Here is a 27,448-nt window from a genome sequence, read left to right on the forward strand (position 1 = left end):
TTTCTCTGTTGAACATATTAGGATTCATGGTTTTTATATCCTTTGTGTTTTCTTTTCCTTAGATTTTGAATCATTTTTGTTCCTCAAATTGCAATCTGCTCACTTGAATTTCAAAGTGCTGCATTCAGGTCTCAGTTCATACGAAGGTGGCTTTTGAAATTCAAGTCAACAAAATGCTTTTATAGTACAAAAATGATTAAGTTATCTTATTGAAAGGGAAACGCTTAGGAAACGCTTAGGAAAATGATTAAGTCACAATATCTTTAATGCTGAAACAATTTTATGATCTAAAGTAATTATATAAAGAAGATGTTCAACTTCATCAATGTATGAATCGTTTTTTAAATTGTCTTCGAGTTGTCTTCTACCATTAGATTTCAGAGCTATTTGATTTCCTGTGGTGGAAACAACTCCAAGACAAGTTAAATTTAGATAGTTGATGTCGAATATTGGGTGAATTTGACGCAAAGGCCTGGTGATTAACGTCTACTTTTTGGGATCATCGACGTCCTATAACTTAGAGGATTTCAAAAGGAAATCTCCTCTTACAAAACACTTAATCTAAAATGAAGACCAAAGATGATGGAAGACATTATAACCAAAACTAGGAAGTAAAAAAAAAACAAAGGAAAAAGTTAACATGAATTTGGTTGAGGAAGTAATGTAGGATAGGTTTTGAAAAGGTCTACTTGAAATTCATAAGTGTTAATTTTTTCTGTGTTTTCCCCATGCCTTCATGGTTAACAAAGAAATGTTTTCGTTTAGTAAAAGAAAAGAAGGAAAACACAAGAAAAAAGTTAACATGAATTTGATTACCGAAGTTATGTAGGATAGGTTTTCAAAGGGTCTACTTGAAATTCATAAGTTTTAAAATTTTATCAATCAATTAATTCAATTCAGTGGCATCATTTGATTGCAATTGATTGTCATTAGTAGCCATGTTATCAATCAATTCAGTGGCTTGGGGTTTTGCATTTGATATTGCCTCAAGTTGAAGCATCTAGCATCAACTTGGTTTGTGAACCAAGACATCCAAGGAAAAGAATGACTACAGTTGCTTCATCAAAGCCATGAGTGGGCATCTTTCTCAACAAGCTTTTGTATCTATCCGAGGCTTGACCTAGCGTCTCCTCCATGCCTTATCTAAAAGAAGAGATCTCTTGCTTCCCTTTGTTGATTTTAGATTGTGGGAAGTACTTGTTTAAGAACTTTGAACCCACGGCTTCCCATTCAGTAAATTTTTCCTCTAGAAAAGAATTCAACTGTAACTTAGCATTGCCTCCCAATGAGAAAGGAAACAAACTAAGCTTTATTGCTTCATCCGGCACACCATTGATCTTTACAGTGTTGCAAATTTCATTGAATGTGGTGAGATGCTCATATGGACTTTCATGTGATAGCCCATTAAATTGGTTGCTCTTGACCAATTGTATCAAAGTCGGTTTCACCTCCATGTTTGCAGCATTGCTCCTCGGCCTGGCAATGCTATTAAAGTAATGAGGGCCAACAACATTGGTGTAATCCGCCAAAGTACGTCACCATTGTTCTCTCCGGCCATATCCTTAGTGCTTTGGTTGGACCTTTGTGGTGAGGGTTGTAGAAGTGTTTCCAGAGAAGGAAATAGTTCTCTAGAAGTTCGAATTCTCCTCCTCCTTCTACTTTCGTCCAATCCTTCAAGAAGAGGTTCCGAAGTTTTCTTGCTTCTAGTTCGAATTGTACCCTTCATACAAAAGGAAACAAGTCCCTAGAAAAAATTGTTAGCACAAAAAGATAGAAAGATAAACTAAAAAGATAACAAGATATATCAAAATAAAAGATAAAAAAATAAAAGTAAACAAAAAGATAAAAAGATAAAAATCAAGTTAAAGTTAATCAATAATCATACAAATAGAATAGTTAAACCACGAGTCCCCGACAACGGCGCCAAAAACTTGTTAACCCTCGGCAAGTGTAACCGAATCGTATCAAGTAATAATAAATGGTAAGATCAAGTATCGTTTCCCAAAGGACTCACGACCTAAACAGTTATGTGATTTGTTGATTAAATAAGACTTGTAAAACAAATTCTTGTAGGTTTAAACGCAAATACCGAAAAGTAAATATGAATGCATGTATTGATCAATTGGATCAAAGAAGCAAAACGTGATTGAAATATATGATGATGATAATGTTGTTGGGGGTTGTCATTCATCCTATGCACTCTCATGTATTCAAGAATTCATCTTCTTCATTAATTTTAATGCCACTTTCTAATTTACCGTAAACCCAATGTCTTGGTGAAGAAAGCCTACTCCTAATCACTAGTTTAGAATGTCTTGTCTCCCTAGCAATTATTCATGCATTACATTCGCACAAAAGCTTAAAGGAAACCAATCCTCCTATTCCCATGTCTAGGCAATATTACTATTGGGAGAATTTCTTCATGTCTAGATTTATCTATATGTGTCCATACAAATAAAATCAATGATCATGCAATTGAATGAGTTAAACAAAGCATGCATAGAGTATAGAAGAAAAACCCTAACAATTAATCAAAGAAAGCATATGAATTAAAGAACCAATTCAATACATGAGAGTTTCAAAGGATTACATTGATTCCCCAACATCAATGAAGGTTTAGTTCACCATAATCATGGTGAAACTAGATGAAAAATAATGAAAGAATGAAAGATAGAACCCTAGAATTTGAAGAGTGGAGCTTGAGCATCCAAAATCATCCTCCAAGGGGTGAAGAAAGTGTGATTTTGCTTCGTTCTGTCAAAAGATACTAACCCTAGGTTGACTAAAACCTCATATAGACTCTTAAAGATTACAGAAAAGTGGCCCAAGGCCCATTAAAATTCCGCTCAGCGGTAAGTGCGATTCTTCTATTTGACGCTCAACTTCAATTTTTCCCCACAGCGATGACTACGGGACTTCAGAGTGCCGCTCAGCGGTAATTTCCGCTGAGCGATAGTTGTAGCTCTTCTTTATTGCACTTTTTCTTCTTTTTTTGACTCCAACTTATGGCTACTTCACTTCTTCCATATAATTGATCTTAAAACCTAGAAAAACAAGAGAAACCAAGCATAAAACCCATCCAACTCTCTTATTTCCAAAACATAAGAAAAACATGATTACAAGCTAGTTTCTAAGTCATAAAGGTTGTCTTTAAGGTCAAAATTAAGTCTAAAAATAATAGTTTTTCAATTGTTATCACGCACCCTTATATACACTGAATTTGAAAATCTTACATACACTGAGTTGTTTCTATATTGGTAAACCCTAATACTGAGGAAAATTATTTGGTATCCAAATTCAAATGGCTTCTTCATCACATCCTTCAACAGACAGAGGAAAGGTTGTTGTGGTTGCAAGAAATGCTAATCTCTCCGGGTGGATCAGTGATGAGGAGAATCGTCTAGAGTTTTTGAGGTGGACGAAGTTTAAACATATTGTTCCTCACAAATATCTAAACCTCGACTTATTTGAAAAGGAGGGATTTTGATAACGGTTGAAAAACCGTTATTTTTATGCTTAAATTTGATACCAAAAGCAACCTTTAAGACTTAGAAACTAGCTTGAACTCATATTTTTGCTTTAGTTTTGAGAATAAGAGAGTTGAAAGTGCATTTAATGGTTTTGTGCAAGATTCCCTTCATTTTGTAGGCTAATTGAATGATTTGAAAGAAGAATTGAAATACCGAATGATTGGAGTGCTGAAAAGTCAACCAGAAACCAGAAAAGTCAACCAGTCAACCAGAAAAGTCAACCAGTCAACCAGAAAAGTCAACTAGTCAACCAGAAAAGTCAACCAGTCAACCAGAATGCTGAAAAACCAACCTGAACGCAGAAAAAGTCTGACCGAGTGGCGCTGAGCGGAAATTTGGCGCTGAGCGGCAGTTTTCAGGTGCCGAAATCACCGCTGAGGGGCAAAACAGCAGCTGGGGGGCAAAATGGATCAACCGCTAGTACCGCTCAACGGTAAAATACCGCTGAGCGCCATTCTAAATGGGCTTGGACTTGATTTTTTGTAATTTACGAATGATATATAAGCTTTAGGGTTTCCTAGGGTTAGGCATCTTTGGCAGAAACGAAGCAAACACTCTCTCTTCCACCCCTTGGGGTAGATTGGGAGATGATGACAGCTCTCCTCTTCTCTTTCACGGGTTTTTCTATCTCTTTCATTCTTTCATTGTTATTCATATAGGTTCACCATGAATATGGTGAACTAAACTCTGTATGTTTGTTGGGGAATCAATGTAATCTTGTGAAACTCTCATATATGGAATCTGTTTTTACATCTTTTAATTAAGACTTATGTTTTCTTTTCATCATTAGTTAGGGTTTTTCCTCTTTGCTTAATGCTTGCATTGTTTAACTCATTCGATGCATGATTATTGGTTTTGTCGATACGGGCACGTACGGGAAAGTCTAGATCCGGGGAATTTCTCCCAATATGATATTGGTTGTCGTTAAGCTCCTGCACTTATGAACTGATCATTAGGAATGCTAGGAATTGTATGAACTCGTGATTAGGGAGAAGCCTTCTAGAAAGGTACTTTAGAGAGTGGCATTAACAATGATGATTTGAATGTTGAATTCCTAAAATATATGAGAGTGGATAAGATGAAATTGACCCCCAACAACATATTCATACATTAATATCATTGAAAGTGTTTATCTTTTGCTTTTTGCCATTGATCAAAACTTCATGCATACATGTTTATTTTCTGTCTTGCATATTAAACTCCAAATATTTTATCTGTAAGTCTTAGCTAATTAAGAAATCACATAACTAAACTAGGCCGTGAGTCCTTTGGGAAGAACGATACTTGGTCTTACCAAGTTTATTACTTGAACGATTCGGTCATACTTGCCGATTGAAAAACAAGTTTGTGACATCATAAATTGGTGTTCATAAATTTGTCCATCAGATTTCACTTCCAAGAATGGATTGAAACTCAAGGTCTCTCTACACTTGTCCAGATGAAGGGTGATTGGTACCCTGACTTAGTAAGGGTCTTTTACAACAATATGAGAAACATAGATGGTGTCCTTTATTCTCGAGTAAAAGGATTAAATGTTCACATTGACAATGATGTCTGGTTTCAACTTGCTGGGTTAAAAGCCGAAGGGTTATTCTCTCACTTACAGTACTCAGAAACAAACAGATGGCTGAAGAAAAAAAGACGTGTACAGTAACTGGTTAAGGTTTCCTGGGAGATACACAATTGAAAGATTATATGTGCATGAGGGACTGAATAAAGAAGAAAAGATAATAGCACACATTCTTGCTTGGGTGATTTTACCTGCTAGACCTGTACAAGTACAAGATAGAATGACAACTGAAGATGTTTTTCTGTTGTATACCATCAAGAATAATGTTCCTACCAATTGGGTGGAAGCAATAAAAGATCATATGATTGATGCAGGAACCAAACATGCACGACATCTACCATAAGATGTGTTTATCAGAAAAATCCTGACCCTTCAAGGTGTGGATGTTAGTGGTGAAAAGAAATGCTCTTGTAATTGCTCAAATGTTATAAATCGAAACACCTTGAATTTTGTTGGCCTTGTGAATACCACAAAGGGATGGTGCTTAAAGGATGAAGAGAAAATGGTTCAAAGTTCTGGAAGCACACCTGCACTAAATGAAGATGGCACCAACTTTGTCCCTGAAACCAATTTTGAAAGATTTGTTGTTGAAAAACTCAGGAGACTGGAACAGAAGATAGACGCTCTGCATGAGAAAAAGAATAAAAATTATTCTCCAACTGAAGATTGAAGTGAAGAGTCTAGTGAGGAGGATTGAATGGAAATATTCTGAATTAGAATAGAGGCTTAGAATTTTAGTATGGAGTCGGTTTTGTGTTTTTGTTCTATGTTTGTTTTGCTTCTAATATGATTGTAATCACTATGAATATGAATGAAATTTGTACTACTTGAAATGAAATCCAAATTGTTAACTTATTTCTTATGTTTTCTATAGCTCTTCCCTGCGTCGCCCTAACTTTTGTGATGACCTAGGAAGAGCTATGAGGAAACATAAAAAATATGATATAAGAGTGACAAGTTACGACTAAATTTTATAAGTGGAGGACTAGATCAAGGATGCGCAAGTGTATTTATAAAAATGGACTTGATCTTTGACGTCGACTTTTACAATATACGACGTAACATTCATCTTTTCCTATTTAAAAAAAAAACCCATAATAACAATAAACAAAGGAAAAATATGAAAATATAACCACAAAAAGTATATATTAAAATTTCAAACATACAAAAATATACAAAAATATTTTAAAATATTACATTAATTTCAGAAAAATAAGCTAAAATGGACTCTTCTTCCTAATATGAGTCAGATGTCTCCATAGACTCAACTTCTGTTGTGTCGTCTTCATCATCAGATTCACTTGCTGAGGGAGTTATGAGAGCATTGTCTTCATCTGATTTCTTGTGAATCATGATCATAGATTGTTCAACTTTTGAAATTCTTGTTGAAAGCATTCTAAATTGATCCACAACAAATCTTTCAAACTCAGTCTGTGGAGTGAAGGTAGAAGGAGTTTCGTCAACATCCTTGAACACCCAACCATCTTTTGTTTTCTTTAGACCATTATGTCTCAATGCCGCTTTTCCTATTTCATTTGATTTAGTGCACCATATTTTTTTCACCAGTAAGATCAACTTGACGATGCTTCAATACACGCTTGATAAAAACACCATATGACAGAATATGTCCATGACTACTTGCAATTTCAATCATGTGCTCACTCATGAGAAAAACCCAGTTGGTTGGTATCTGGTTTTTTATGGCATGAACCAAAAATAAATCTGCAGCAGTTAGACGATCACGTAAACAGGCTTCAGTGCTCTTGTGATTGGAGATAATCACCTACATAAATTGTTGAAGAGTGTCTTCTAGCTTTGTTGATCTCTCATTTAGCGCAGATACTTGTTGCCACAGTGATGGTTGCTGCTGTGGTCTATTAAATTGTCTTCCTTGTCCAACTTGTTGATAACAGTTGAAAAACTGTTATTTTTATACTTAATTTTGACCTTTATGACTTAGAAACTAGTTTGGAATCATGTTTTTACTTAAGTTTTGGAAATAAGAGAGTTGGATAGGTTTTATGCTTGGTTTTCCTTATTTTTGCAGGTTTTAAGATGAATTGAATGAAAGAAGTGAAGTAGCCAGGAGTTGGACTCAGAAAAGGAAGGAAAAGTGCACAAAAGAAGAGTAGTAGTTATCGCTCAGCGCAACTTTTACCTCTGAGCGGCACTCTGAAGTCCCGCAGTCACCGCTGAGGGGCAAAACTGCAGTTGAGCGTCAAAATAGAAGAATCGCACTTACCGTTGAGCTCCATTTTATTGGGCCTTTGGCCAATTTTCTGTAATTTTTAGGAGGCTATATAAGGTTTTAGCTGAATTAGGGTTAGTATCTTTGGACAGAACGAAGAAAAATCACACTTTCTTCACCCCTTTTAGGAGGATTTTGGATGCTCAAGCTCTATTCTTCCACTTCTAGGGTTCTATCTTTCCTTCTTTCATTATTTTCATCTAGTTTTACCATGGCTATGGTGAACTAAACCTTCATTGTTGTTGGGGAACCGATGTAATCCTTTGAAACTCTCATGTTTTGAATTGGTTCTTTAATCTATATTCTTTCTTTCATTAATTGTTAGGGTTTTTCTTCTATACTATATGCAGGCTTTGTTTAACTCATTCAATTGCATGATCATTGATGTGATTTGTATGGACACATATAAGTAAATCTCGAACTGAAGAAGTTCTCCCAAGAGTAATATTGCCTAGACATAGGGATAGTAGGATGGGTTACCTTTAAGCTTTTGTGCGAATGTAATACATGAATAATTGATAGGGAGACAAGACACTGTAAACTAGTGATTGTGAGTAGGCTTTCTTCACCGAGACATCGGGTTTAAGGTAAATTAGAAAGTGGCATTAACAGTAATGAAGAAAGATGAATTCTTGAATACATGAGAGTGGATAGGATGAATCGGAAACCCCAATGACATAATCATTCATATTATACATCAACTGTTTTTGCTTTTTTTGAAGTCCATTGATCAAAACTTTGCATTCATGCTTATTTTTCATAGTTCAACAACAATATTTTCGGTTACAAGTCTAAGATAATCAACAAATCACCTAACTGTTTAGGCTGTGAGTCCTTTGGGAAATGATAATTGGTCTTACCATTTTATTATTACTTGATACAATTCGGTTACACTTGTCGAGGGTTAACAAGTTTTTGGCACCGTTGCCAGGGACTCGTGGTTTAACTATTCTATTTGTGTGGTTATTGATTAAATTTGACTTCAGTTTTATCTTTTTATCTTTTTTGTTTATCTTTTTATCTTGTTATCTTTTTATCCTTTTGTTTTATATTCTTATCTTTTTATCTTTTTGTGCTAACAAATGTTTTCTAGGGTTTTGTGCCTAATGCTTACAGGATGCAATTCAAACAAGAATTTAATTATATGGGCACTCAATTGTACCAAGGTAATCTCAACCACTGGTGGGAACCTCACTCAAGCATGGATCAAAGTCAATTTTGGCATGTTGTCGGACAATTTGAGAACCAACCACAACAACAATTGCAGAAAGAAAGCTCTCTATCAAAAGATGGATGACGTCTTTCAACAATTTATGCAAGAATCCATCTCCACTCAAAAAAGCATTGAAGCATCATGTAAAAGGATGGAGATGCAGATTGGTCACATGATTCAGAAATTGGATGATTTTGGGGTTGATACTGAAGTTAACCCTAGGGAGGGATGTCAAGCCATTATCACTAGAAGTGACGAGATTTTAGAAGAGAAAAAGATAGAGAGAAAAGAAAAAGAAGAGTTGAGTGAAAAAGATAAAGATGTAGAAAAAGAAAGAGAAGTGGTTGAGAGGGTGAGAGAAAAGAAAATTTGTGTGAAGATTAAGAAAGTGAGAGAAAAGAAAAAGAGGACGAGAGAAAAAAAGAAAGAATCATATGAAAAATCTCTTCCTCATCGAAAGAGGTATCATAGGAAAAAGAAGGAATTTGAGCACTGTATGTAAATCTTCAAGAAATTGGAGATTAAAGTTCCTATGATTGAGACATTGAAACAGGTTCCTAGTTTTATCAAATTCCTTAAGAAGTTCAGCAGAAAGAAAAAAAAAGATGGAACTTGAGCTTTATTAGGTCAAGCTAGTGACGTTAAAAGAGCGCTTGTTGGGAGACAACCCAGTGATTTAAAAACTTTTGGTATTTTTGTTTTGGTTATAAGTTTGTTACAGGGTTGACAGCTATTGATGGATGTTAGGTGAAAGAGTATCTACTGAAGGATACTATGTTTGTATATACCTACTAATGGGTGTTGGTAAGAAAGATTTGCATCTACTGAAGGGTGCTGGAGGATTTTGGGTCAGGCTCATGACGTTAAACAAGCTCTACTTGGGAGGCAACCCAGTTGATTGAATTTATTTTTGTTTGTTTGTGATGATTTTGTTCTAGTTGCATTATAGGGATTGAATGTTTGAGTGATGTGAGAACCTAAATACATTGAGTGAGTGAGAGGCATTGGTATAAGACACCTAGGGCAAGCTAGGAAGAAGGAGAGTTGGGGCCGCAAATGCCGCTCAGCGGTAATTACCGCTGAGCGCGAACGCTGCAGAATGTGCTGACAGTTTTGTTTTAATTGGGCTCAGCGGGATTGGGCTCATTAGGTGTTTTTCATACCCTAGGGCACGTTTTGGTAGGCACTTTCAGATCTCACTCTTCCCACACACTCTCAAGTACTTTCCAAAGAGTTCTCTGCACTTTTCCCTTCTTCCCCCTTCAAAAAACCTCTCTTCCACTCACTTTTGCACCAAGTTTTAATCCAAGTTTGGGGTTTGGTGAGAGCATTGTTGTTGGGGGCTAATTTCTTCACATTCCTAGAGCATTTTTCACTCATCTAGCATCTCCACCCAAGTAAGTACAAGCATTTTACATTCTAGGGTTTTTGAAAGCACGAATTGATATGAACATGATTGTCTAAGCATGATTCTTTAGGGATTTTGATTTTATGCATGATTAAATGAATTAATTGTTGTTTGAACCGATTAAGATGCTTGATTTGAGTCTGGAATTGGGAAGATTGCATGTGGGTGGAGATGAGAACATGTTTTGGGAACTTTTAAAGAATCTGCAAAATCGTCGCTCAGCAGAAATTTCCCCTAAGCGCGATTCCTACAGAGTGGTTTTTAAGCTTGTTTTGGCTACTGGCTTGATGCACAGGTTGCGCTGAGGGGTTCTGTTTGCCCTCAGCAGTGATAGGAATGGTTTTAGGGTGTTGTTTGTGGTTTACTAATGCTTAATGATGTTTCTTGTGGTTTTGTGAATTGTGTTTGATGTAGGGATGACCTCCTCATCGGGCAAGAGGATCAAGACTTTGGGATCAAAGAGGAAGGATAAGGAACCAGACCGCTCTTACTCCAACAAGTTCCTTTCTCGCAAGCATGAGCGCCACTTCAATGTTGTCCAAGATAGGAGGCTATTAATGGAAAGGAAGGATGAATTGATACCTGATTTTGCTCCATAGTTTGGAGAGCAATTGGAGAACAGGAACTGGGGGAGGTTAGCCATTTTTCCTGCACCAGCTAACATAGCACTAATGAAAGAATTCTACACCAACACAAGGAGGTTGGGTGATCATCTTGCTGAGGATTATTTGAGTTATGTTAGAGGACATGCCATTCGGTATGACCTTGATTCCATTAATAGATTTTTAGATACTGAATGGGCTGGTGAGCAGTGTCAGTTTGCTTTAAATATGGAAGAAGGAGCAGACTTTGGTGATGTGGAGAGTTTGTTATGTGTGCATGGAGGGCACTTTCAGAGAAACAGGAATGGTGCAGTTGTGAACATCAGGAGAGCTGATCTGACTCCTCTAGCAAAGTATTGGATGGCATTTTCTCATGCTAGCGTCCAGTCGTTCTCACATGTCTCGGATATTACTTTTAGATGGCACTTCTTCTGTACTATGTGCTTAGAGGGTTGAAGATTTAACATTGGCCAGGTCATAACCAATGAGATACAGGTGTGTGCCAACACTATGAACAACAAAGCACCCTTGGGGCATCCCTCTTTGATTACACACCTATGTGAGCTAGCTGGGGTGAATATCTCTGCACCACCATTTGAAAGGCCTAGTAAAGTTATTGATGAGGCCTATTACAGACAGTATTGTGGAGGTGATGAGGCAGCTCAGCCAGTACCACCACGCCGTCCTTGCAGAAGGAGAGGACCACCACAGGGTCAGGCATCTCCAAAGCCTCATAAGGTAGAGCCATTTCAGATGAGGGACATGTATATGTCTCTTGTAGATGCTAGGATGCAATCCATTCATAGAGGGCAAATGGCCACAACTGAGATGATTATTGGGATGTATGATACACCCCCAGTAGGTGGACCATGGATGATTTTCATAGTGTGGTGACGTGGCCAAAGAAGCAAGCCTAGGACAGTGGAGCTGGAGCAGTTGAAGCTTCAGCTATGGATGATGATGATGATGAGGATGCTTTTGAAGATACTGAAGATGATGGAGAGGAGGAAGATTCAAATGACAACATGGGTTGATGAGGAGTTGAGATAACATCTATTGATGGATGCTATCACCTCTAGAGCAAGATTTTTTATCTTTTGTTTTGTACTGTTGAACTCATTTGCTTTTGTTATTAGAATAGGTTGTGATGTACTCAGTTTGAAACTTTATCTGCTATGATGGTTTGCTTGTGATTTACGCATGATGAGTAATGCTTGATGATGTTTGGATATTGATTGATGTTGAGATTGTGCACTATATGTTGATATACAGGTGGTGGTTCACAAGCTTTGTGAACAAATGCATGATGTTGTGATTGTGATTATGATGCTAAGCAGGATGTGTATGTGGAATGATTGAATGAGCCTATATGTGAGGTTTTGAACTCCAGAGTTTTTGTGAGTGAATGCTATTACATAGAAAGCACGAATGACTTTGCCTAGGTTTCTATGATTGAATCAATTGCTTGTTTGTATCATATGATCAAGGCCATTTGGTGGTAACCCTTTATTAGCCAAATGCATGATTTTAGCCCAATAAAAGAGAGCACAATGTGTTCTATCCTTTGAACCCTTAGCTTTGATCTTGATAGAAAACCCTTTTTGAAAAGCTTTACCTTGAGTTGAGTTGAAGATATCTTGTGCTATTGATAAATGTTCAAGTTTGAGGTTGTTGGGAAGTCTAGGAAGGGAATATGAAAAGCATTGAGCTAAGCATATGAAAAGCAAAATAAAAAGGAAAGAAAGGAAAAGAAAGAAAAAGAGAAAGGCTCAATGCAAAAGAAAGTTGGGAAGAAGGAAGAATGGTTGTGTTTAGATGATTCACTTAACTCAAGGATTTTGTGATCCAGAAAAACCAATTTTCTTGTTGGCCCAGCCACATTATAAGCCATAGAAAAGTCCTTGTGATTATATTTTCTTGTGAATGTGTTTGATTGTGGTTAAATGAAAGGTAAAGTTAATTCATGTGATATTGTGATAGTAGAGTGAAGGAGTGACCACTTATACACTTGTGTGTTTGAATGAAACACTCTATATGGTGAGGAAATATTCCATGAGCACATGATTACATCTATGCTTAGTTAATTGATCATTCATGAGAATAACATTTGTTGGATACTATGTGATTATGTGAACACTAAAACATGTGTGCATCTTGACTGAATTCTTTGTGTTGAGCTGATTTGAGTAATTATTTGTCTTGAAAAAAGGAGCTTTGAATGTGGTGAACCATTGTATGGATTGATGGAAGATTGAGTTACATCTTGTTTGCTTGAGGACAAGCAAAGTTCTAAGTTTGGGGTTGTGATAACAGTTGAAAAACTATTATTTTTATACTTAATTTTGACCTTAAAGACAACATTTATGACTTAGAAATTAGCTTGAAATCATGTTTTTCCTCAAGTTTTGGAAATAAGAGAGTAGGATAGGTTTTATGCTTGGTTTTCCTTGTTTTTACAGGATTTAAGATGAATTCAATGAAAGAAGTGAAGTAGCTAGGAGTTGGACTCAGAAAAGGAAGGAAAAGTGCACAAAAGAAGAGTCGTAGTTACCGCTCAACGCCACTTTTACCGCTGAGCGGCACTCTGAAGTCCCGTAGTCACTGCTGAGGAGAAAAATTGCAATTGAGCGTCAAAATAGAAGAATCGCACTTAACGCTGAGCGGTAATTACCGCTGAGCGCCATTTTATTGGGCCTTGGGCCAATTTTCTGTAATTTTTAGGAGGCTATATAAGGTTTTATCCGAATTAGGGTTAGTATCTTTGGACAAAACGAAGAAAAATCACACTTTCTTCACCCCTTGGAGGAGGATTTTGGATGCTTAAGCTCTATTCTTCAACTTCTAGGTTTCTATCTTTCATTCTTTCATTATTTTTCATCTAGTTTCATCATGTCTATGGTGAACTAAACCTTCATTGTTGTTGGGGAACCAATGTAATCCTTTGAAACTCTCATGTATTGAATTGGTTCTTTAATCTATATGCTTTCTTTCATTAATTGTTAGGGTTTTTCTGCTATACTTTATGCATGCTTTGTTTAACTCATTCAATTGAATGATCATTGATGTTATTTGTATGGACACATATAAGTAAATCTAGAACTGAAGAAATTCTCCCAAGAGTAATATTGCCTAGACATAGGGATAGGAGGATTGGTTGCCTTTAAGCTTCTATGCGAATGTAATGCATGAATAATTTCTAGGGAGACAAGACATTGTACACTAGTGATTAGGAGTAGGCTTTCTTCACCAAGACATCGGGTTTAAGGTAAATTAGAAAGTGACATTAACATTAATGCAGAAAGATGAATTCTTGAATATATGAGAGTGGATAGGATGAATCGGAAACCCTAACAACATAATCATTCATATTATACATCAACCGTTTTTGCATCTTTCAAGTCGATTGATCAAAACTTTGCATTCATGTTTATTTTTCATAGTTCAACAACAATATTTTCGGTTACAAGTCTAAGATAATCAACAAATCACATAACTGTTTAGGCCGTGAGTCCTTTGGAAAACGATACTTGGTCCTACCATTTTATTATTACTTGATACGATTCGGTTACACTTACCGAGGGTTAACACTTGTCCATTTTGACCTTGACCCATGCTTGGGTAAGGTTTCCACCCTTGGTTGAAGTTTCCTTAGTGGTATTGGAATTGATAGCCCATATAATTGACATCTTCTTAGGCCTCCACTAGAAAAGCACATTGACCATTGATATGATCAACACCACATACTTTACAGAGTTGTTGTTGAACCTGTGAAATGTTCTTCAGCTCCTTTGGCAACTGAGCGAGTGTCTTCGTCCAATTCTCCAACTATTGAGTTATAATTTTATTATGTGCAAGAAAGGCATCTTGAGATTGTAATTGTAGAACTCCCTTTTGTTGAGGTGGAGCTGTTCTTTCACTATGCATCATGTTATCATTAGTAGTCATGTTGTCAATCAATTCAAAAGCTTCCTTTGAAGTCTTACACTTAATATTACCTCCACCTGAGGCATCTAGCATCAATTTGGTTTGTGAACCTAGACCTCCAAGGAAAAGAATGACTATTGTTGCTTCATCAAAGCCATGCGTGGGCATCTTCCTCAGCAAACTCTTGTATCTATCCTATGCTTCACCTAACGTCTCCTCCATGCCTTTCCTTAAAGAAGAAATTTCTTGCTTACCCTTGTTGGTTTTTTACTGTGGGAAGTACTTGTTTAGAAACTTTGAAACCACAACTTCCCATTCAGTAAAGCTATCCTCCGGGAAAGAATTCAACCATAGCTTAGCATTGCCTCCCAATGGAAAAGGAAACAAACTAAGCTTTATAGCGTCATCCAGCACATCATTGATCTTCACAGTGTTGCAAATCTCATTGAATGTGGTCAGATGTTCATATGGACTTTCATGAGACAATCCATTAAATTGGTTGCTCTTCACCAATTTTATCAATGTCGGTTTCACCTCCATACTTGTACCATTGACCCTCGACCTTGCAATGTTGTTAAAGTGATGAGGGCCAAAAAAAGTGGTGTAATCCGCCAGAGTGCGTGTGCCATTATTTTCTCCAGCCATCTCTTCAGTACTCTAGTGAGATTCTTGTGGTGAGGGTTGTAAAAGTGTCTCCGGAGAAGGAAATAATTCTCTAGATGTTCGGATTCTCCTTCTCCTTCTACTCTCGTCCAATCCTTCAAGAAGAGGTTTCGAGGTTTTCTTGCTTCTAGTTCGAATTATACCTTGTATACACAAGAAAACAAAACCCTAAAAGGCACTTCTAAAACAAAAACAAAACAAAAAGAATCAAGTCATAGCTAATCAATAATCACACAAATATAATAGTTAAACCACGAGTACCCGGCAACGGCACCAAAAACTTGTTAAGACTCCAACAAGTGTACCGAATCGTATCGAGTAATAATAAATGGTAAGACCAAGTATCGTTTCCCAAGAGACTCACGGCCTAGAAATTCATGTGATTTCTTGATTAATTAAGACTCGTAAACAAAATCATGGTGTTTATAATGTAGAAAATAAATATGAATGCAAGTGTTGATCAATTGACTTGAAGAATGCACAGGTGATTGGTGTATAAAATATGGAATAATTATGTTGTTGGGGTTTCTAACTTATCCTATCCACTCTCATGTATTTATGAATTCATCTTCTTCATTAATGTTAATGCCACTTTCTAATTTACCTTAAACATGATGTCTCGGTGAAGAAAGCCTACTCTTAATTACTAGATCACAATGTCTTGTATCCCCAGCAATTGATTATGCATTACATTCGCACAGAAGCTTAAAGGCAACCAACCCTCCTATCCCTATGTCTAGGTAATATTGCTTAAAGCTATTAAATTCACTGTCAACTCTCTTATTCATCAAAACCATTATTCCAGACTAGTTTCTAAGTCAAAAAGGTTGTTTTTAGTATCAAAATTAAGTATCAAATAACGGTAAATTCAACCGTTATCAATCTCCCTTGCATAATTGATACTGGTTGAAATACCATTATTTTTATACTTAATTTTGATATTAAAAACACCCTTCATGACTTAGAAACTAGCTTGAAATCATGTTTTTGCTTAAGTTGTGAGAATAAGAGAGTTAAAGATGGTATTATTGGTTTTATGCTTGGTTTTTCTTGTTTAGACAGGAATTAAGATGAATTGGATGAAGAAGTTGTTTTTAATATGAGATGAGTATGTTGTTGGGGTTACATTCCACCGAGTTCCCTCTCATGTATGTAAGAATTCTTCTTTATGCATTAATGTTGACATCACTCACTAAATCACTTAAACTCGATCCCTCAGCGAAATAAGTTTGTCCTCCAGAACGGACGTCTAAGAGGCTGACAGGGAAGTTGAAGAGTTCATTGCTTCAGCCTGTTAAACGTCTGTTAGAGGGGCCCCGACGTCAATAATATTATAGACGTCCGGCCTCCTCCAGAACGGACCTCTATAATGCTGACAGGGTAGTTGAAGAGTTAATGCGTTCAGCCTTTTAATCGTCCGTTAGAGGGGGTCGGACGTCTATAATATTATAGACGTCCGGCCCCCTCTAGAACGGACGTCTAAAAGGCTGACAAGGAAGTTGAAGAGTTCATTGTTTCAGCCTATTAAACGTCCGTTAGAGGGGCCCCGACGTCTATAATATTATAGACGTCCGGCCCCCTCCAGAACGGACGTCTATAATGCTGACAGGGTAGTTGAAGAGTTAATGCGTTCAGCCTTTTAAACGTCCGTTAGAGGGGCCCCGACGTCTATAATATTATAGACGTTATTCCCCCTCCAGAACGGTCATATAAAAGGCTGAACGCAATTAACTCGTCAACTACCCTGTCAGCATTATAGACGTCCGGTCTGGAGGGGGCTGGACGTCTATAATATTATAGACGTCGGGGCCCCTCTAACGGACGTTTAAAACTCCCCACGAATATCAATATTTAAAACCATAAGACGTCATATTAGTTACTGCCCCAACGTCTATAATATTATAGACATCGGGGCCTCCCAATAACGGACTTCTAGTGGCATTTATACCAAAACGCAAACCCACGAGGAATTACGCTCACTATTCATCGTCTTCCCCGTGTTTTCACTCTGCGCCTTGCATTTCCAGGTTGGTTTTTCTCTGTTTTGGACCATTTAATCTTACTTTTAATCCGATTAAATTGTTCAGTGATTAAATATCTTTCATTTGGACCGGTTAAAAATCGTTTTCGGTGCGTTTTGGTGCAGTTTGTTGTGTGTTCTTGGGCGGCGTTTTTTGGCCTACGTTTTAAGTCGTGCACTCCTCCATTTCCCTCCAATTTCATTTCGAATCTGCTCTCTAGGTTAGCTTCTTCGTTAATAATTTTTTTATACGCATGTTATTGGGTTTTATGTATGCATGTTTTTTACTTTAAGGTCTGCATGTGTTATTGGCTTTTGAATATGCATGTATTAGTTGTGTTATTATTGAGTGACTTTTGGTTAGACAGGTTGAGAAAATTAATTTTCATAATTTGCAATAACATGTAAGTTGGAGTCTATGGATAAGATTGATAAACTTTTAGTTCAGTATTTGTGTTGTTCTCCGGATGCATATTTGATTGTGGTCATCGTTGACTACTCTTATTTCGTGTATTTCGGAGACCAATGCGAAATGCTGCCGAAATTTTATCAAATTTATGATGTAGACTTCTTTGCACGTGTCTTAGCAAATTATGAAAATTAATTTTTTTGAATGGGTAGGGCCTAACCTTGTGAGAGTTAGAAACTTAAACTGATGATTTGACGAACATTGAATGGATCGAAGCTAGATGAATGAACGTCGCATCAGTGAAGAATAAGATAAGGGTGTTTCGGAGTTCTTGCAATACGTTGAACAAAATGCTAAGTCTGTGAACGGGACATATTTTTGTCCTTGTGTGCGTTGTCTTAATCAAATACGGCAAGACTTAGGCAATGTGTGTGACCATCTATTCATGTTCGGCATCATGAGGACTTATACCGTTTGGACTTGGCATGGAGAAGTATTGGACCAGCCTACCACGTCAGGAGGAACAGATTATGTGGAAGAATGGATGAGTGATCATTTAGAGGACATGATACGTGATGTCGGTGAAGATAATTTTGGAAGAGCTAATTTGTATGATTCTCTTATAAATGATTCAGAGCAAATGTTGTTCCCCGGATGCTCGAACTTTACACGTCTGTCTGCAACTTTGAAGTTGTTTAGTTTAAAAGCAAGGAATGGATGGACCGATAAAAGTTTCACCGAGTTGTTGGAGTTGTTGAGGGAGATGCTTCCAGAAAATAATATTCTACCTATTCGTAATTACGAGGCAAAAAAATTTTTATGTCGAATGGGTCTTGAATATCAAAAGATACATACTTGTCCTAATGATTATGTTTTGTACACAAAGGAGTTTGCTTGGCTAAAGTATTGTCCAACATGTGGTTTATCCCATTTTAAAAAGAAATATGACAGAAACACTGCGGATGAAGGTAATGATGGTGCACCTGCTAAGGTGATGTGGTATTTGCCTATAATACCTAGGTTCAAACGTATGTTTTCTGTTAAAGAAGATGCAAAGAAACTTAAATGGCACTTTGACGGAAGAAAGTGCGATAATGTTCTTCGACACCCTACTGATTCACCCCAATGGAAAAAGATTGATGAAAAATTTCCAGAGTTTGGTGTAGATCCAAAAAACTTAAGACTTGCACTTGCAACTGATGGTGTGAATCCTTATGGAAACTTAAGTAGCAAACACAGTTCATGGCCAGTTATGTTGATGATTTACAATCTTTCTCCTATGTTGTGCATGAAGAGAAAATATGTGATGTTGTCCATGATGATATCGGGTCCTAGACAACCTGGAAATGACATTGATGTTTACTTAAAACCTTTAATTGATGATTTGAAATTGTTGTGGGAAGAAGGGGTGGACGTGTTTGATTCACATGTTCAGGAACAGTTCTGTTTGCGTGCAATGTTGTTTTGCACTATAAATGATTTCCCAACGTATGGAAACTTGAGCGGTTATAGTGTTAAAGGTCATTTTGCATGTCCCATATGTGAAGAAAACACTAGTTACCTTCAATTGAAGCATGGACAGAAGACGGTATATACAAGACATCGAAAATTCCTTCCTCGTAATCACCCTTATCGTAGATTGAAAAAAGCATTTAATGGAAGTGCTGAGGATGAGGTTGTGTGCAGACACCGGAATGGTGAAGAGGTGTACAACGAAGTCAAAAACATTGACATTGTGTTTGGAAAACATCATAAAAGTACCCTTGCAAAAAACATTTGGAAGAAACGATCAATATTTTTTAGGCTTCCATATTGGTGTCAACTTGATGTTAGACATTGTATTGATGTGATGCACGTTGAAAAAAATGTTTGTGACAGTGTCATCGGAACTTTATTAAACGTCAAAGGGAAGAGCAAAGACGGAATAAAAGCACAACAAGATTTGGCTGACATGGGAATCCGATCCGAGTTACATCCACAGATAATAGGAAGACGCACCTATCTGCCCCCAGCCTGTCACACACTTTCTAAAAAAGAAAAACAAAGTTTTTGTAACTGTTTAAGAAGTGTGAAGGTTCCACAAGGATATTCTTCAAATATTAGTAACCTTGTTTCTATGCAAGAGTTAAAGTTAGTTGGTTTAAAGTCCCACGATTGTCATGTATTGATGCAACAATTGTTACCTGTTGTTATTCGAGGCATATTACCTCATTCTGTTAGGGGTATTTTGACACGCCTGAGTTTTTTCTTTAATGCCATTTGCAAGAAAGTTGTTGACCCTCGAGGTTTAGATGAATTGGAAAATGAAGGAATAAGACTACTATGTCAATTGGAGATGTATTTTCCACCTTCTTTTTTTGATATCATAGTACATTTGATTGTTCATCTAGTCAGAGAAATTCGAATATGTGGGCTGGTCTTCTTAAGGTGGATGTACCCAGTTGAAAGATACATAAAGATCTTAAAGGGATATGTCAAGAATGAGTATAGACCAGAAGCTTCAATCATAGAGCGATACATTGCAGAGGAAGCCATTGAATTTTGTTCAAGTTATATGCCATCTTGTGAACCAGTGGGTCTTCCCAAGAGCAGACATGAAGGAAAATGTGAAGGTAAGGGTGCTCGAGGTGTGAGAATTCAAAGTGTTAGCAGAAAAGAAGTTGACCAAGCTCATTTGTACATCTTAAACAACATTGTTGATGTGATTCCTTACATTTCTGACCACGTTAATGAACTAAAGGCAGCAAACCCAAGAATGAGTGAAAAATGGCATCTTAGTGAACATGTGAAAACCTTCTTACAATGGTTTAAGAAAAAGATTTATGCGACTCTAGATGTTTCTGAAAGTTTATTGAGGTTATCTCGTGGACCGAACGCAGATGTCATTACATATGGTGGGTACTATATAAACAATATTTCTTTTCAGACAAAGGTAGAAGATGACAAAAGTAGAGTTCAAAATAGTGGCGTCACACTACAAGCTGAGGCTGTCCACTTTGCTAGTTCTAAAGACAAAAATCCAATCACAGCATCCATGAGTTATTTTGGAATAATACAAGAAATATGGGAAGTTGATTATGTCACTTTTAGAGTCCCAATTTTCAAGTGTAAATGGGTTGATATAAATTCTAGTGTCATGACAGATGACTTTGGCTTCACATTGGTAGACTTGAAAAAGATGAATTACACTAATGAACCATTTATCATGGCTAGTCAAGCAAGACAAATATTTTACGTAAATGATCCAGGGAATAAAAAATTGTCAATGGTTTTAGAAGGAAAAAACATGCATGGACATGATGATGACGATTCTCTTGATATACTTGAGACAACATCTATTGCATCTAGACCCATTGAAGACCCAGTTGATGACGTTGCCGATGTCATCCAGGCAATTCATAGTGATCACAATGAAGGGATTTGGGAGAAAACAATATCTTAATAGGTTGTGATAGTTAATTATTGACTTTATATTTATGTTCATCAAAATTGAATTATTACTAACCTTGTATAATTTTTCAGGTATGTCGGCCTCAGACTCAGGATCGGGACAGACCAGACGTGGTTGAGGCGTCACAAGATTGGCAAATGTGACAGCCGGACGCGTTGATGGGCAGAGTAGACATGTTGACATTGACCCCATATCAGGTCAGGCATCATAGGTTTAGGAGTTATCTGGGTAAGTTAGCAAAAAGCCATGTCTATATCCTTCATGCAACTTGGGATGACGTCCCAGAGGTCGACAAGAACCTCTTATGGCAAGATATTCAGGTATGTTTACTTACAACACTATTGATATACTTATTTCTTTCATCGTTTCAAATCAATAACATGTGTTTTGTTTTAAACAACAACATTATGATATTCCAAACACGATACAAATTAGAAAGAAAGTGTTATCGCATATAGCGATAAGATGGAGGGATTTCAAGATAAGGCTGACACGACTATATGTCTTTGGAGACAGACAAGATCAAAATCCATGTCAGTAGTATACCTTCATAGAGGAGGACTGGATACAGTTTCATGCATCTAGAGAGTCTAATGAATGGGAGGTCTGTTTCTTAACAACTTAAAACCTTTCATTGAGTTCTTATGATTTTACACTTATTTATGTACATGGTTTCACAGGGTAAAAGGTTAGCCGCCCAAGAAAGACAACGGCTAAACGATGCACCACACTTGTTATCACGAGGTGGTTATGCAAAACTGGAAAAAAAACTTAGAAAGTCTAGAGCGGATGCCTTGGGGCTTGAGTCGTCGGACCTAGCACCTGCACCTGCTAGGTACGAGCTGTGGAAAGCTGCTCAGACTAAATCTGATGGGAACATGACATCTTCCTCAGCAGCCTTGATCTCACAAAGAATTGTAAGTTCAAATTCTAAACATTGTTTGATTGTGTATCTATCACAGCATGTCTTCTAAGTATCTTCGTTTTTGTATGTGCAGAATGAGTTGGTTGAGCAGCAGACTCAGGGAACATTTGTTGGCCAAGGTAGGGACGACATTCTAACAACGGCCATCGGAAGACCCGAGCACCTAGGACATGTACGTAGAGTTCCTGGGGCGATTGGTCTTCGTGACTACTTTGGCCCCACACAAAAAACCACTCAATCAATGAGTTAGGAGGCACTGAGGCAGATGGATCTTCAGTGGGAGGAAAGACTCAACCAAAGCATGAGATCAATGGAGCAACGATTTATGGAGTAGCTACAAGAACAAAAAGAAATACAAAGAGTGCTTGAACATAAGCTACATTTCATGACGCAGGGCAACACGGGGCCCGGTGAAACTCTCACGCCACCTCGTGTCAGCACTAGAGGATCATGCTCTGCTGTTGAACCTACTCAGTACAACGGTCAATATGAGTTGTTGGTTGATGGGGATCCCCTACGCATTGTGGCTGTCGGACGAGTGCTTGAGGGAGGGGTCACTATTCATGGTGTTCTCATATTACCCCACCACGTGCGTGTGACGATTGACGAGATTCAGGATCCCCAAGCTCAGGTGCCTGTACCCACTACAGAAATTAATTTTGTGGGGGAGGCCATAGGCTCATTTATAGCCTGGCCTCGAGCATTGATCATGTCACACATCGCTACTCCACAGGTATAATGTCTTTGTTATTAGTATTTCTATGTTAAGGATCAAAATATTTGTTGATAACTCTTTGATGAAATTCTTATCTTCAGTTAACACGTCCTCAGAAGCAGCCGATTCATGACAAAGTCATACATGAAGATGATGACATGGCTAAAGCAGAGGATGATCCTCTATCAAAGCTAATGACAAGATTACCCAGGTTGAAGAGAGCACCATTAGAACTATACTGGGATTTGAGAGTATTTGGTCTGCCCCCCCATGTGCCAGTATATATCACATTGCCTGATGCATTGGAGGTGATTGGGGGAGACAGGATGTTGAATATTTCCATCATTCAACTGTGGTGCATGTAAGATAGTTAATTTTGTCTTCCATATGTCTTTTTGTTTGATTCCTATAGTTTCTAACAACTTAACTTTGATCATTTAGGTACATGGACACAATCGTTGTAGACCAAGGTCGGTCTTCCATGTACGGATTTGTTGAACCTCAGACCATTCAACCTTCTGGTAACACACTTCAAAACAGACAATATTATTTGCAAACATGGATGGATGAGTCAAAAAGAGACGTATACCTTGTGCCATACATTGATGGGTAGGTGTTGTTATATGTAAAAGTTCATTATTAAAGTTTCCTTAATTACTTAGTTAAATAACTATTTGTCCTTCGTGATAGGTCGCACTGGCAGCTGATGGTCATCATTCCCAAACAATGTAAAATTATATGGTTTTGTTCGTTGCACAGGAAGATGAAAAATGACTTGAGAACCATGCTTCAAGGGTAAGTGTTTCTCCAAAAATGACTTTGAATTTGATGTTCACCTTAAACTTTTATGATAAATATAGTTATGATAATTTTACTTTGTGTTTTTAATCTGTACAGAGTTATTGGTAAATCTCGAGGTCAACTAGTTCAAATTTTATATCCAAAGGTTGATTGTCATTTATAGTTATAATTCATTTTGTATGTTATTGAATGATCTAAATTATTGACGATTTAGTGCATCATTTTAGTGTAACCAGCAGCAGGATTCATGATAATGTGGCTTCTATGTCATGTGTTGGATTAAGACCATCATTCGAGCTGTCATTACAGATGACTGGAATGAGGTAATGATGCATACCTTGAAGACATTACAAATCAAATTCATCTTTAAACATATATGAAACCATAATGAATCTTTCTTCCATTTTGCAGCGCTTCAAGAGTACATCTCCTATACCAGATCAAACGATTAGGCAAATAAGGCAGGACTGGACAACTTATCTTCTGCAAAGATGGAGTTAGTAACAATTTTATTTGTCATTGAACATTGATTAATTTTAGTTTTATAAGTTTATATATTGATAGTTTTGGTATTGGATTATTTTGTACATTAAGTAGAACTTTCTTTATATGAAACGCAAATATACTATACTATATATTGTTATGGGACGATTTTCTGTTTTTCAAGTGTGGTTTTAATGCAAACATAAATTGATTTTTGAAAAAAAAACGCCCAGTAGACGTCGGTTAGTGCACAAATGGACGTCTATAAACGTCTGGCAGTGCACAAACTGACGTCCAAACCCGTAATCCCTAAACAACCCGTTCAGCCATATAGACGTCCGGGGTGGCTTCGCCGGACGTCTATATAGACGTCGGGTATGCCACAACGGACGTCTATATAGACGTCTGTTCTGACACAGCCGGACGTCTATATAGATATCTGATGTGTCAGAACAGGCGTCTATATAGGCGTCGGGCCTGACACAACGGACGTTTATATAGACGTCCGACCTGACGCAACAGACGTCTGACTAACGTCACCCACAAAGACGTTGATTTTAGGTCGGACGTCAAAAAGCCAAAAGAACAGACGTCTAAAGCCCTTTCTGTACTAGTTCCTCCATCCAAATATACAAAACCTAGGACGTCTAGGTCCTTTAAATAGAGTGGAAACATAACAGAAACAAAGCACAGGCCCGTGTTGTTGGCGCTCAAGCGCCCAACTTAGGGCGCCCGGGCGGTAAGCGGTGGTTTCTGGCGCTTAAGCCTCAAAAAGGGGTGCCCAAGCTTCGTGCTTCTGACGCTCAAGGGCCCAAAAGGGGCGCCCGGGCGATGGGCGACTCTCTTCTGCGCTTAAGACTCCAAAAGGGCGCCCACGCTTCGTGCTTTTGACGCTCAAGCGCCCAAAAGGGGTGCCTGGGCGGTGAACGATACTCTTCTACGCTTAAGCCTCTAAAAAGGACGCCCAAGCTTCGAACATTCCTCCCTTCTGGTGCTTTTCCAGGCCTTTCTGAGCTCCATCTCGTTGGCAGTTCATATCTGCTTTCCGTATTATCTCATTTCCTGCCAAAACAAGGGGATTTTGTTATAAATTCATTAAATTCAACCTCAACTCTCTTATTCACACAACTTAACAAACAAACATGATTCCAAGCAAATTTCTAAGCAGAAAAGGGTGCATTTAGTATCAAAATTACACCACATACAACGGTATTTTTAACCGTTATCACAACCCCAAACTTAGAAATTTGCTTGTCCTCAAGCAATACAGATTGTAACTCAGCTTTTCAGAACAATCACTACAAATACTCAACATTTTTCAAAACTTTTCCTTCCAGGACAAGAATAACTTTTAGCAATTCAGCATAAAGATGTCAGTCAAGATGTGCAAATGCCTTAATTCAATCAAAATCAATGTGATGCTCATATACTTCAACAGATGCTATCCTTAAGAATGATCAATCAACCAAGCAAATATGTAATCAGAAATTCAAAGAACTACTCCTCAACAAGGACAATGTTTCACTCAAGCACTCAAAAGTGTATCACTCAAGCACTCAAAAGTTTATAGTGAGGTGTTGGTGTCTTTTTCACTCTGCTATCACAATGCCACACAAATTAACTTTGCCTTTCATTTAGCCACAATCAAATATACTCACAAGCAAGTTGTCATCACAAGGCCTTTTCATTGCTTGTAACTTGGTTGGGCTAATAACGAAATTTGTTATTTTGGTTAGCAAAATCCTTGAGTTAAGAGAGTCATTTATGATTTCATCATTCAAGCACAAACTCTCTTTCTTTTTCCCAGCTTTCCCTTGCATTGAGCTTTTCTTTTCTTTTTCTTTTCATCTTTCTTTTTATTTTGCTTTTGCTTTTCATGTACTCACTGCTTAACTCAATGCTTTTTCTTTTCAATTTTTCCAATAACCCCAAACTTGAACCTTTGTCAATACCTCATCAAATGTTCTCAACTCAACTCAAGGTAAAGATTTTCAAAAAAAGGTTTTTCAAACATACATAAGGCTCAAGGTGCAAAGGTAAGAAAAATTTATTCTCTTTTCAGTTGGCAAAAATTCATGTGAAGGCTAAAAGAATAAGGGACAACAAAAGATGGCCTTGATCATATGAATCCTTCAAGAAAATAGTTCAATCACAGAAAATTTGGGCAAAATCATTCATGCTTCCAAAGTAATAGCAATTATTCACAAAAAACTCTGAAGCCCAAATCTCATACAGTTAAACTCACAAGTCCCAGAATTTAGAAAAACACCACGCTCAGTATCTCAGTCAAGTTTTACCTCAAGCACTTGTTTCATACACTGTGAGCCATCACCTATATATCAGCACATCATGCATCATCTCAACATTAATCAATACACTAGAATATCACAAAGCAATACTCATCACAAAACACAACACAGTTAAATCAAAGCAGTGTGGTTCATTCAAGCAAAGTACAATAACAAAATAATTGATTAAAAAGAAAGGTTTAGAAAGCTGGGTTACCTCCTAGTAAGCGCTTCTTTAACGTCACTAGCTTGACACCATCTTCATCATCATAGCATTCATCAGTAGTGTTGTCAGTAACATCCATCAGTAGATGTCTAATCACATAGCATCCATCAGTAGATGCTAATATTTCTTATCTTCATTGGTATCCCTTAATAGACACCAATCTTTCTCATCTTCATCGGCATCCATTAGTAGATGCCTAATCACCTAACATCCATCAGTAGATGTTTAGTCACCGTCTTCTTCCATAGAAGCATCCATTAGTAGATGTTTTCATTCATCATCCTCATCATAGCAACATCCATCAGTAGATGTTGTAGAAGCATCCATCAATAGATGTTATCATTACTGCCATAAGAAGCAACATTTAACCTAAAAAAAAACTCAAACACACAAAGAAAAAAATCAAATCAAAACCACACAATTAAATCAACTAAAAAGAAAAGTTCAGAAAAATCGGTTATCATTCTTCGTAGTTGCATCCATCAGTAGATGTTGTTATCTGAATCCTCTTAGCATCCCTCAGTAGATGATGTCCAACATCCATCAGCAGATGCTGTCATTACTACAAAACAAAATCAAATCCACACCACACAACTAAATAAAAAAAAACAAAATCAGAAACTCCGTTGCCTCCCAGCAAGCTGATGACAAATTTATGAACACCGAAAAACGACGCCACAAACTTGTTTAACCCTCGGCAAGTGTGACCGAATTGTATCAAGTAATAAACTCGGTAAGACCAAGTATCATTCTCCCAAAGGACTCACGACCTAGTTAGTTATATGATTTGTTGATTATTTAAGACTTGTGAACAAATTCTTGAGGTTTTAAATGCAAAAGACAATAAGTAAACATGTATGCATGAGTTTTGATCAATGGAAAAGAGGAACACAAACACTTGAACAAATTAGATAGATGAGTATGTTGTTGGGGTAATCAATTTCATCTTATCCACTCTCATATACTTTTAGG

The 27,448-nt window shown here is 37.3% G+C and overlaps 2 protein-coding genes across 2 annotated transcripts; both read left to right on the top strand.

Annotated features, from left to right (window-relative positions):
- The first annotated feature begins 17,852 nt into the window (after nt 1-17,852).
- LOC148198434 (uncharacterized) lies at nt 17,853-21,029 on the top strand. The gene has a single exon (XM_088091973.1). It carries the CDS (start codon nt 18,033-18,035, stop codon nt 21,027-21,029), a length of 2,997 nt encoding a protein of 998 aa, XP_087948099.1. The 5' UTR covers nt 17,853-18,032.
- Nucleotides 21,030-22,348: 1,319 nt separating this feature from the next.
- On the top strand, nt 22,349-23,642 carry LOC148198435 (uncharacterized). The gene is made up of 5 exons (XM_088115806.1): nt 22,349-22,696; nt 22,780-23,039; nt 23,120-23,287; nt 23,369-23,473; nt 23,576-23,642. The coding sequence occupies exons 1-5, from the start codon at nt 22,349-22,351 to the stop codon at nt 23,640-23,642; spliced, it is 948 nt and encodes a 315-aa protein (XP_087971932.1).
- Nucleotides 23,643-27,448: the final 3,806 nt, after the last annotated feature.

The sequence above is a fragment of the Vigna umbellata genome, chromosome 5, assembly GCF_029865625.1.
Source record: "Vigna umbellata cultivar VRB3 chromosome 5, Vumbellata_1.0, whole genome shotgun sequence".
Taxonomy (NCBI): Eukaryota; Viridiplantae; Streptophyta; class Magnoliopsida; order Fabales; family Fabaceae; genus Vigna; species Vigna umbellata.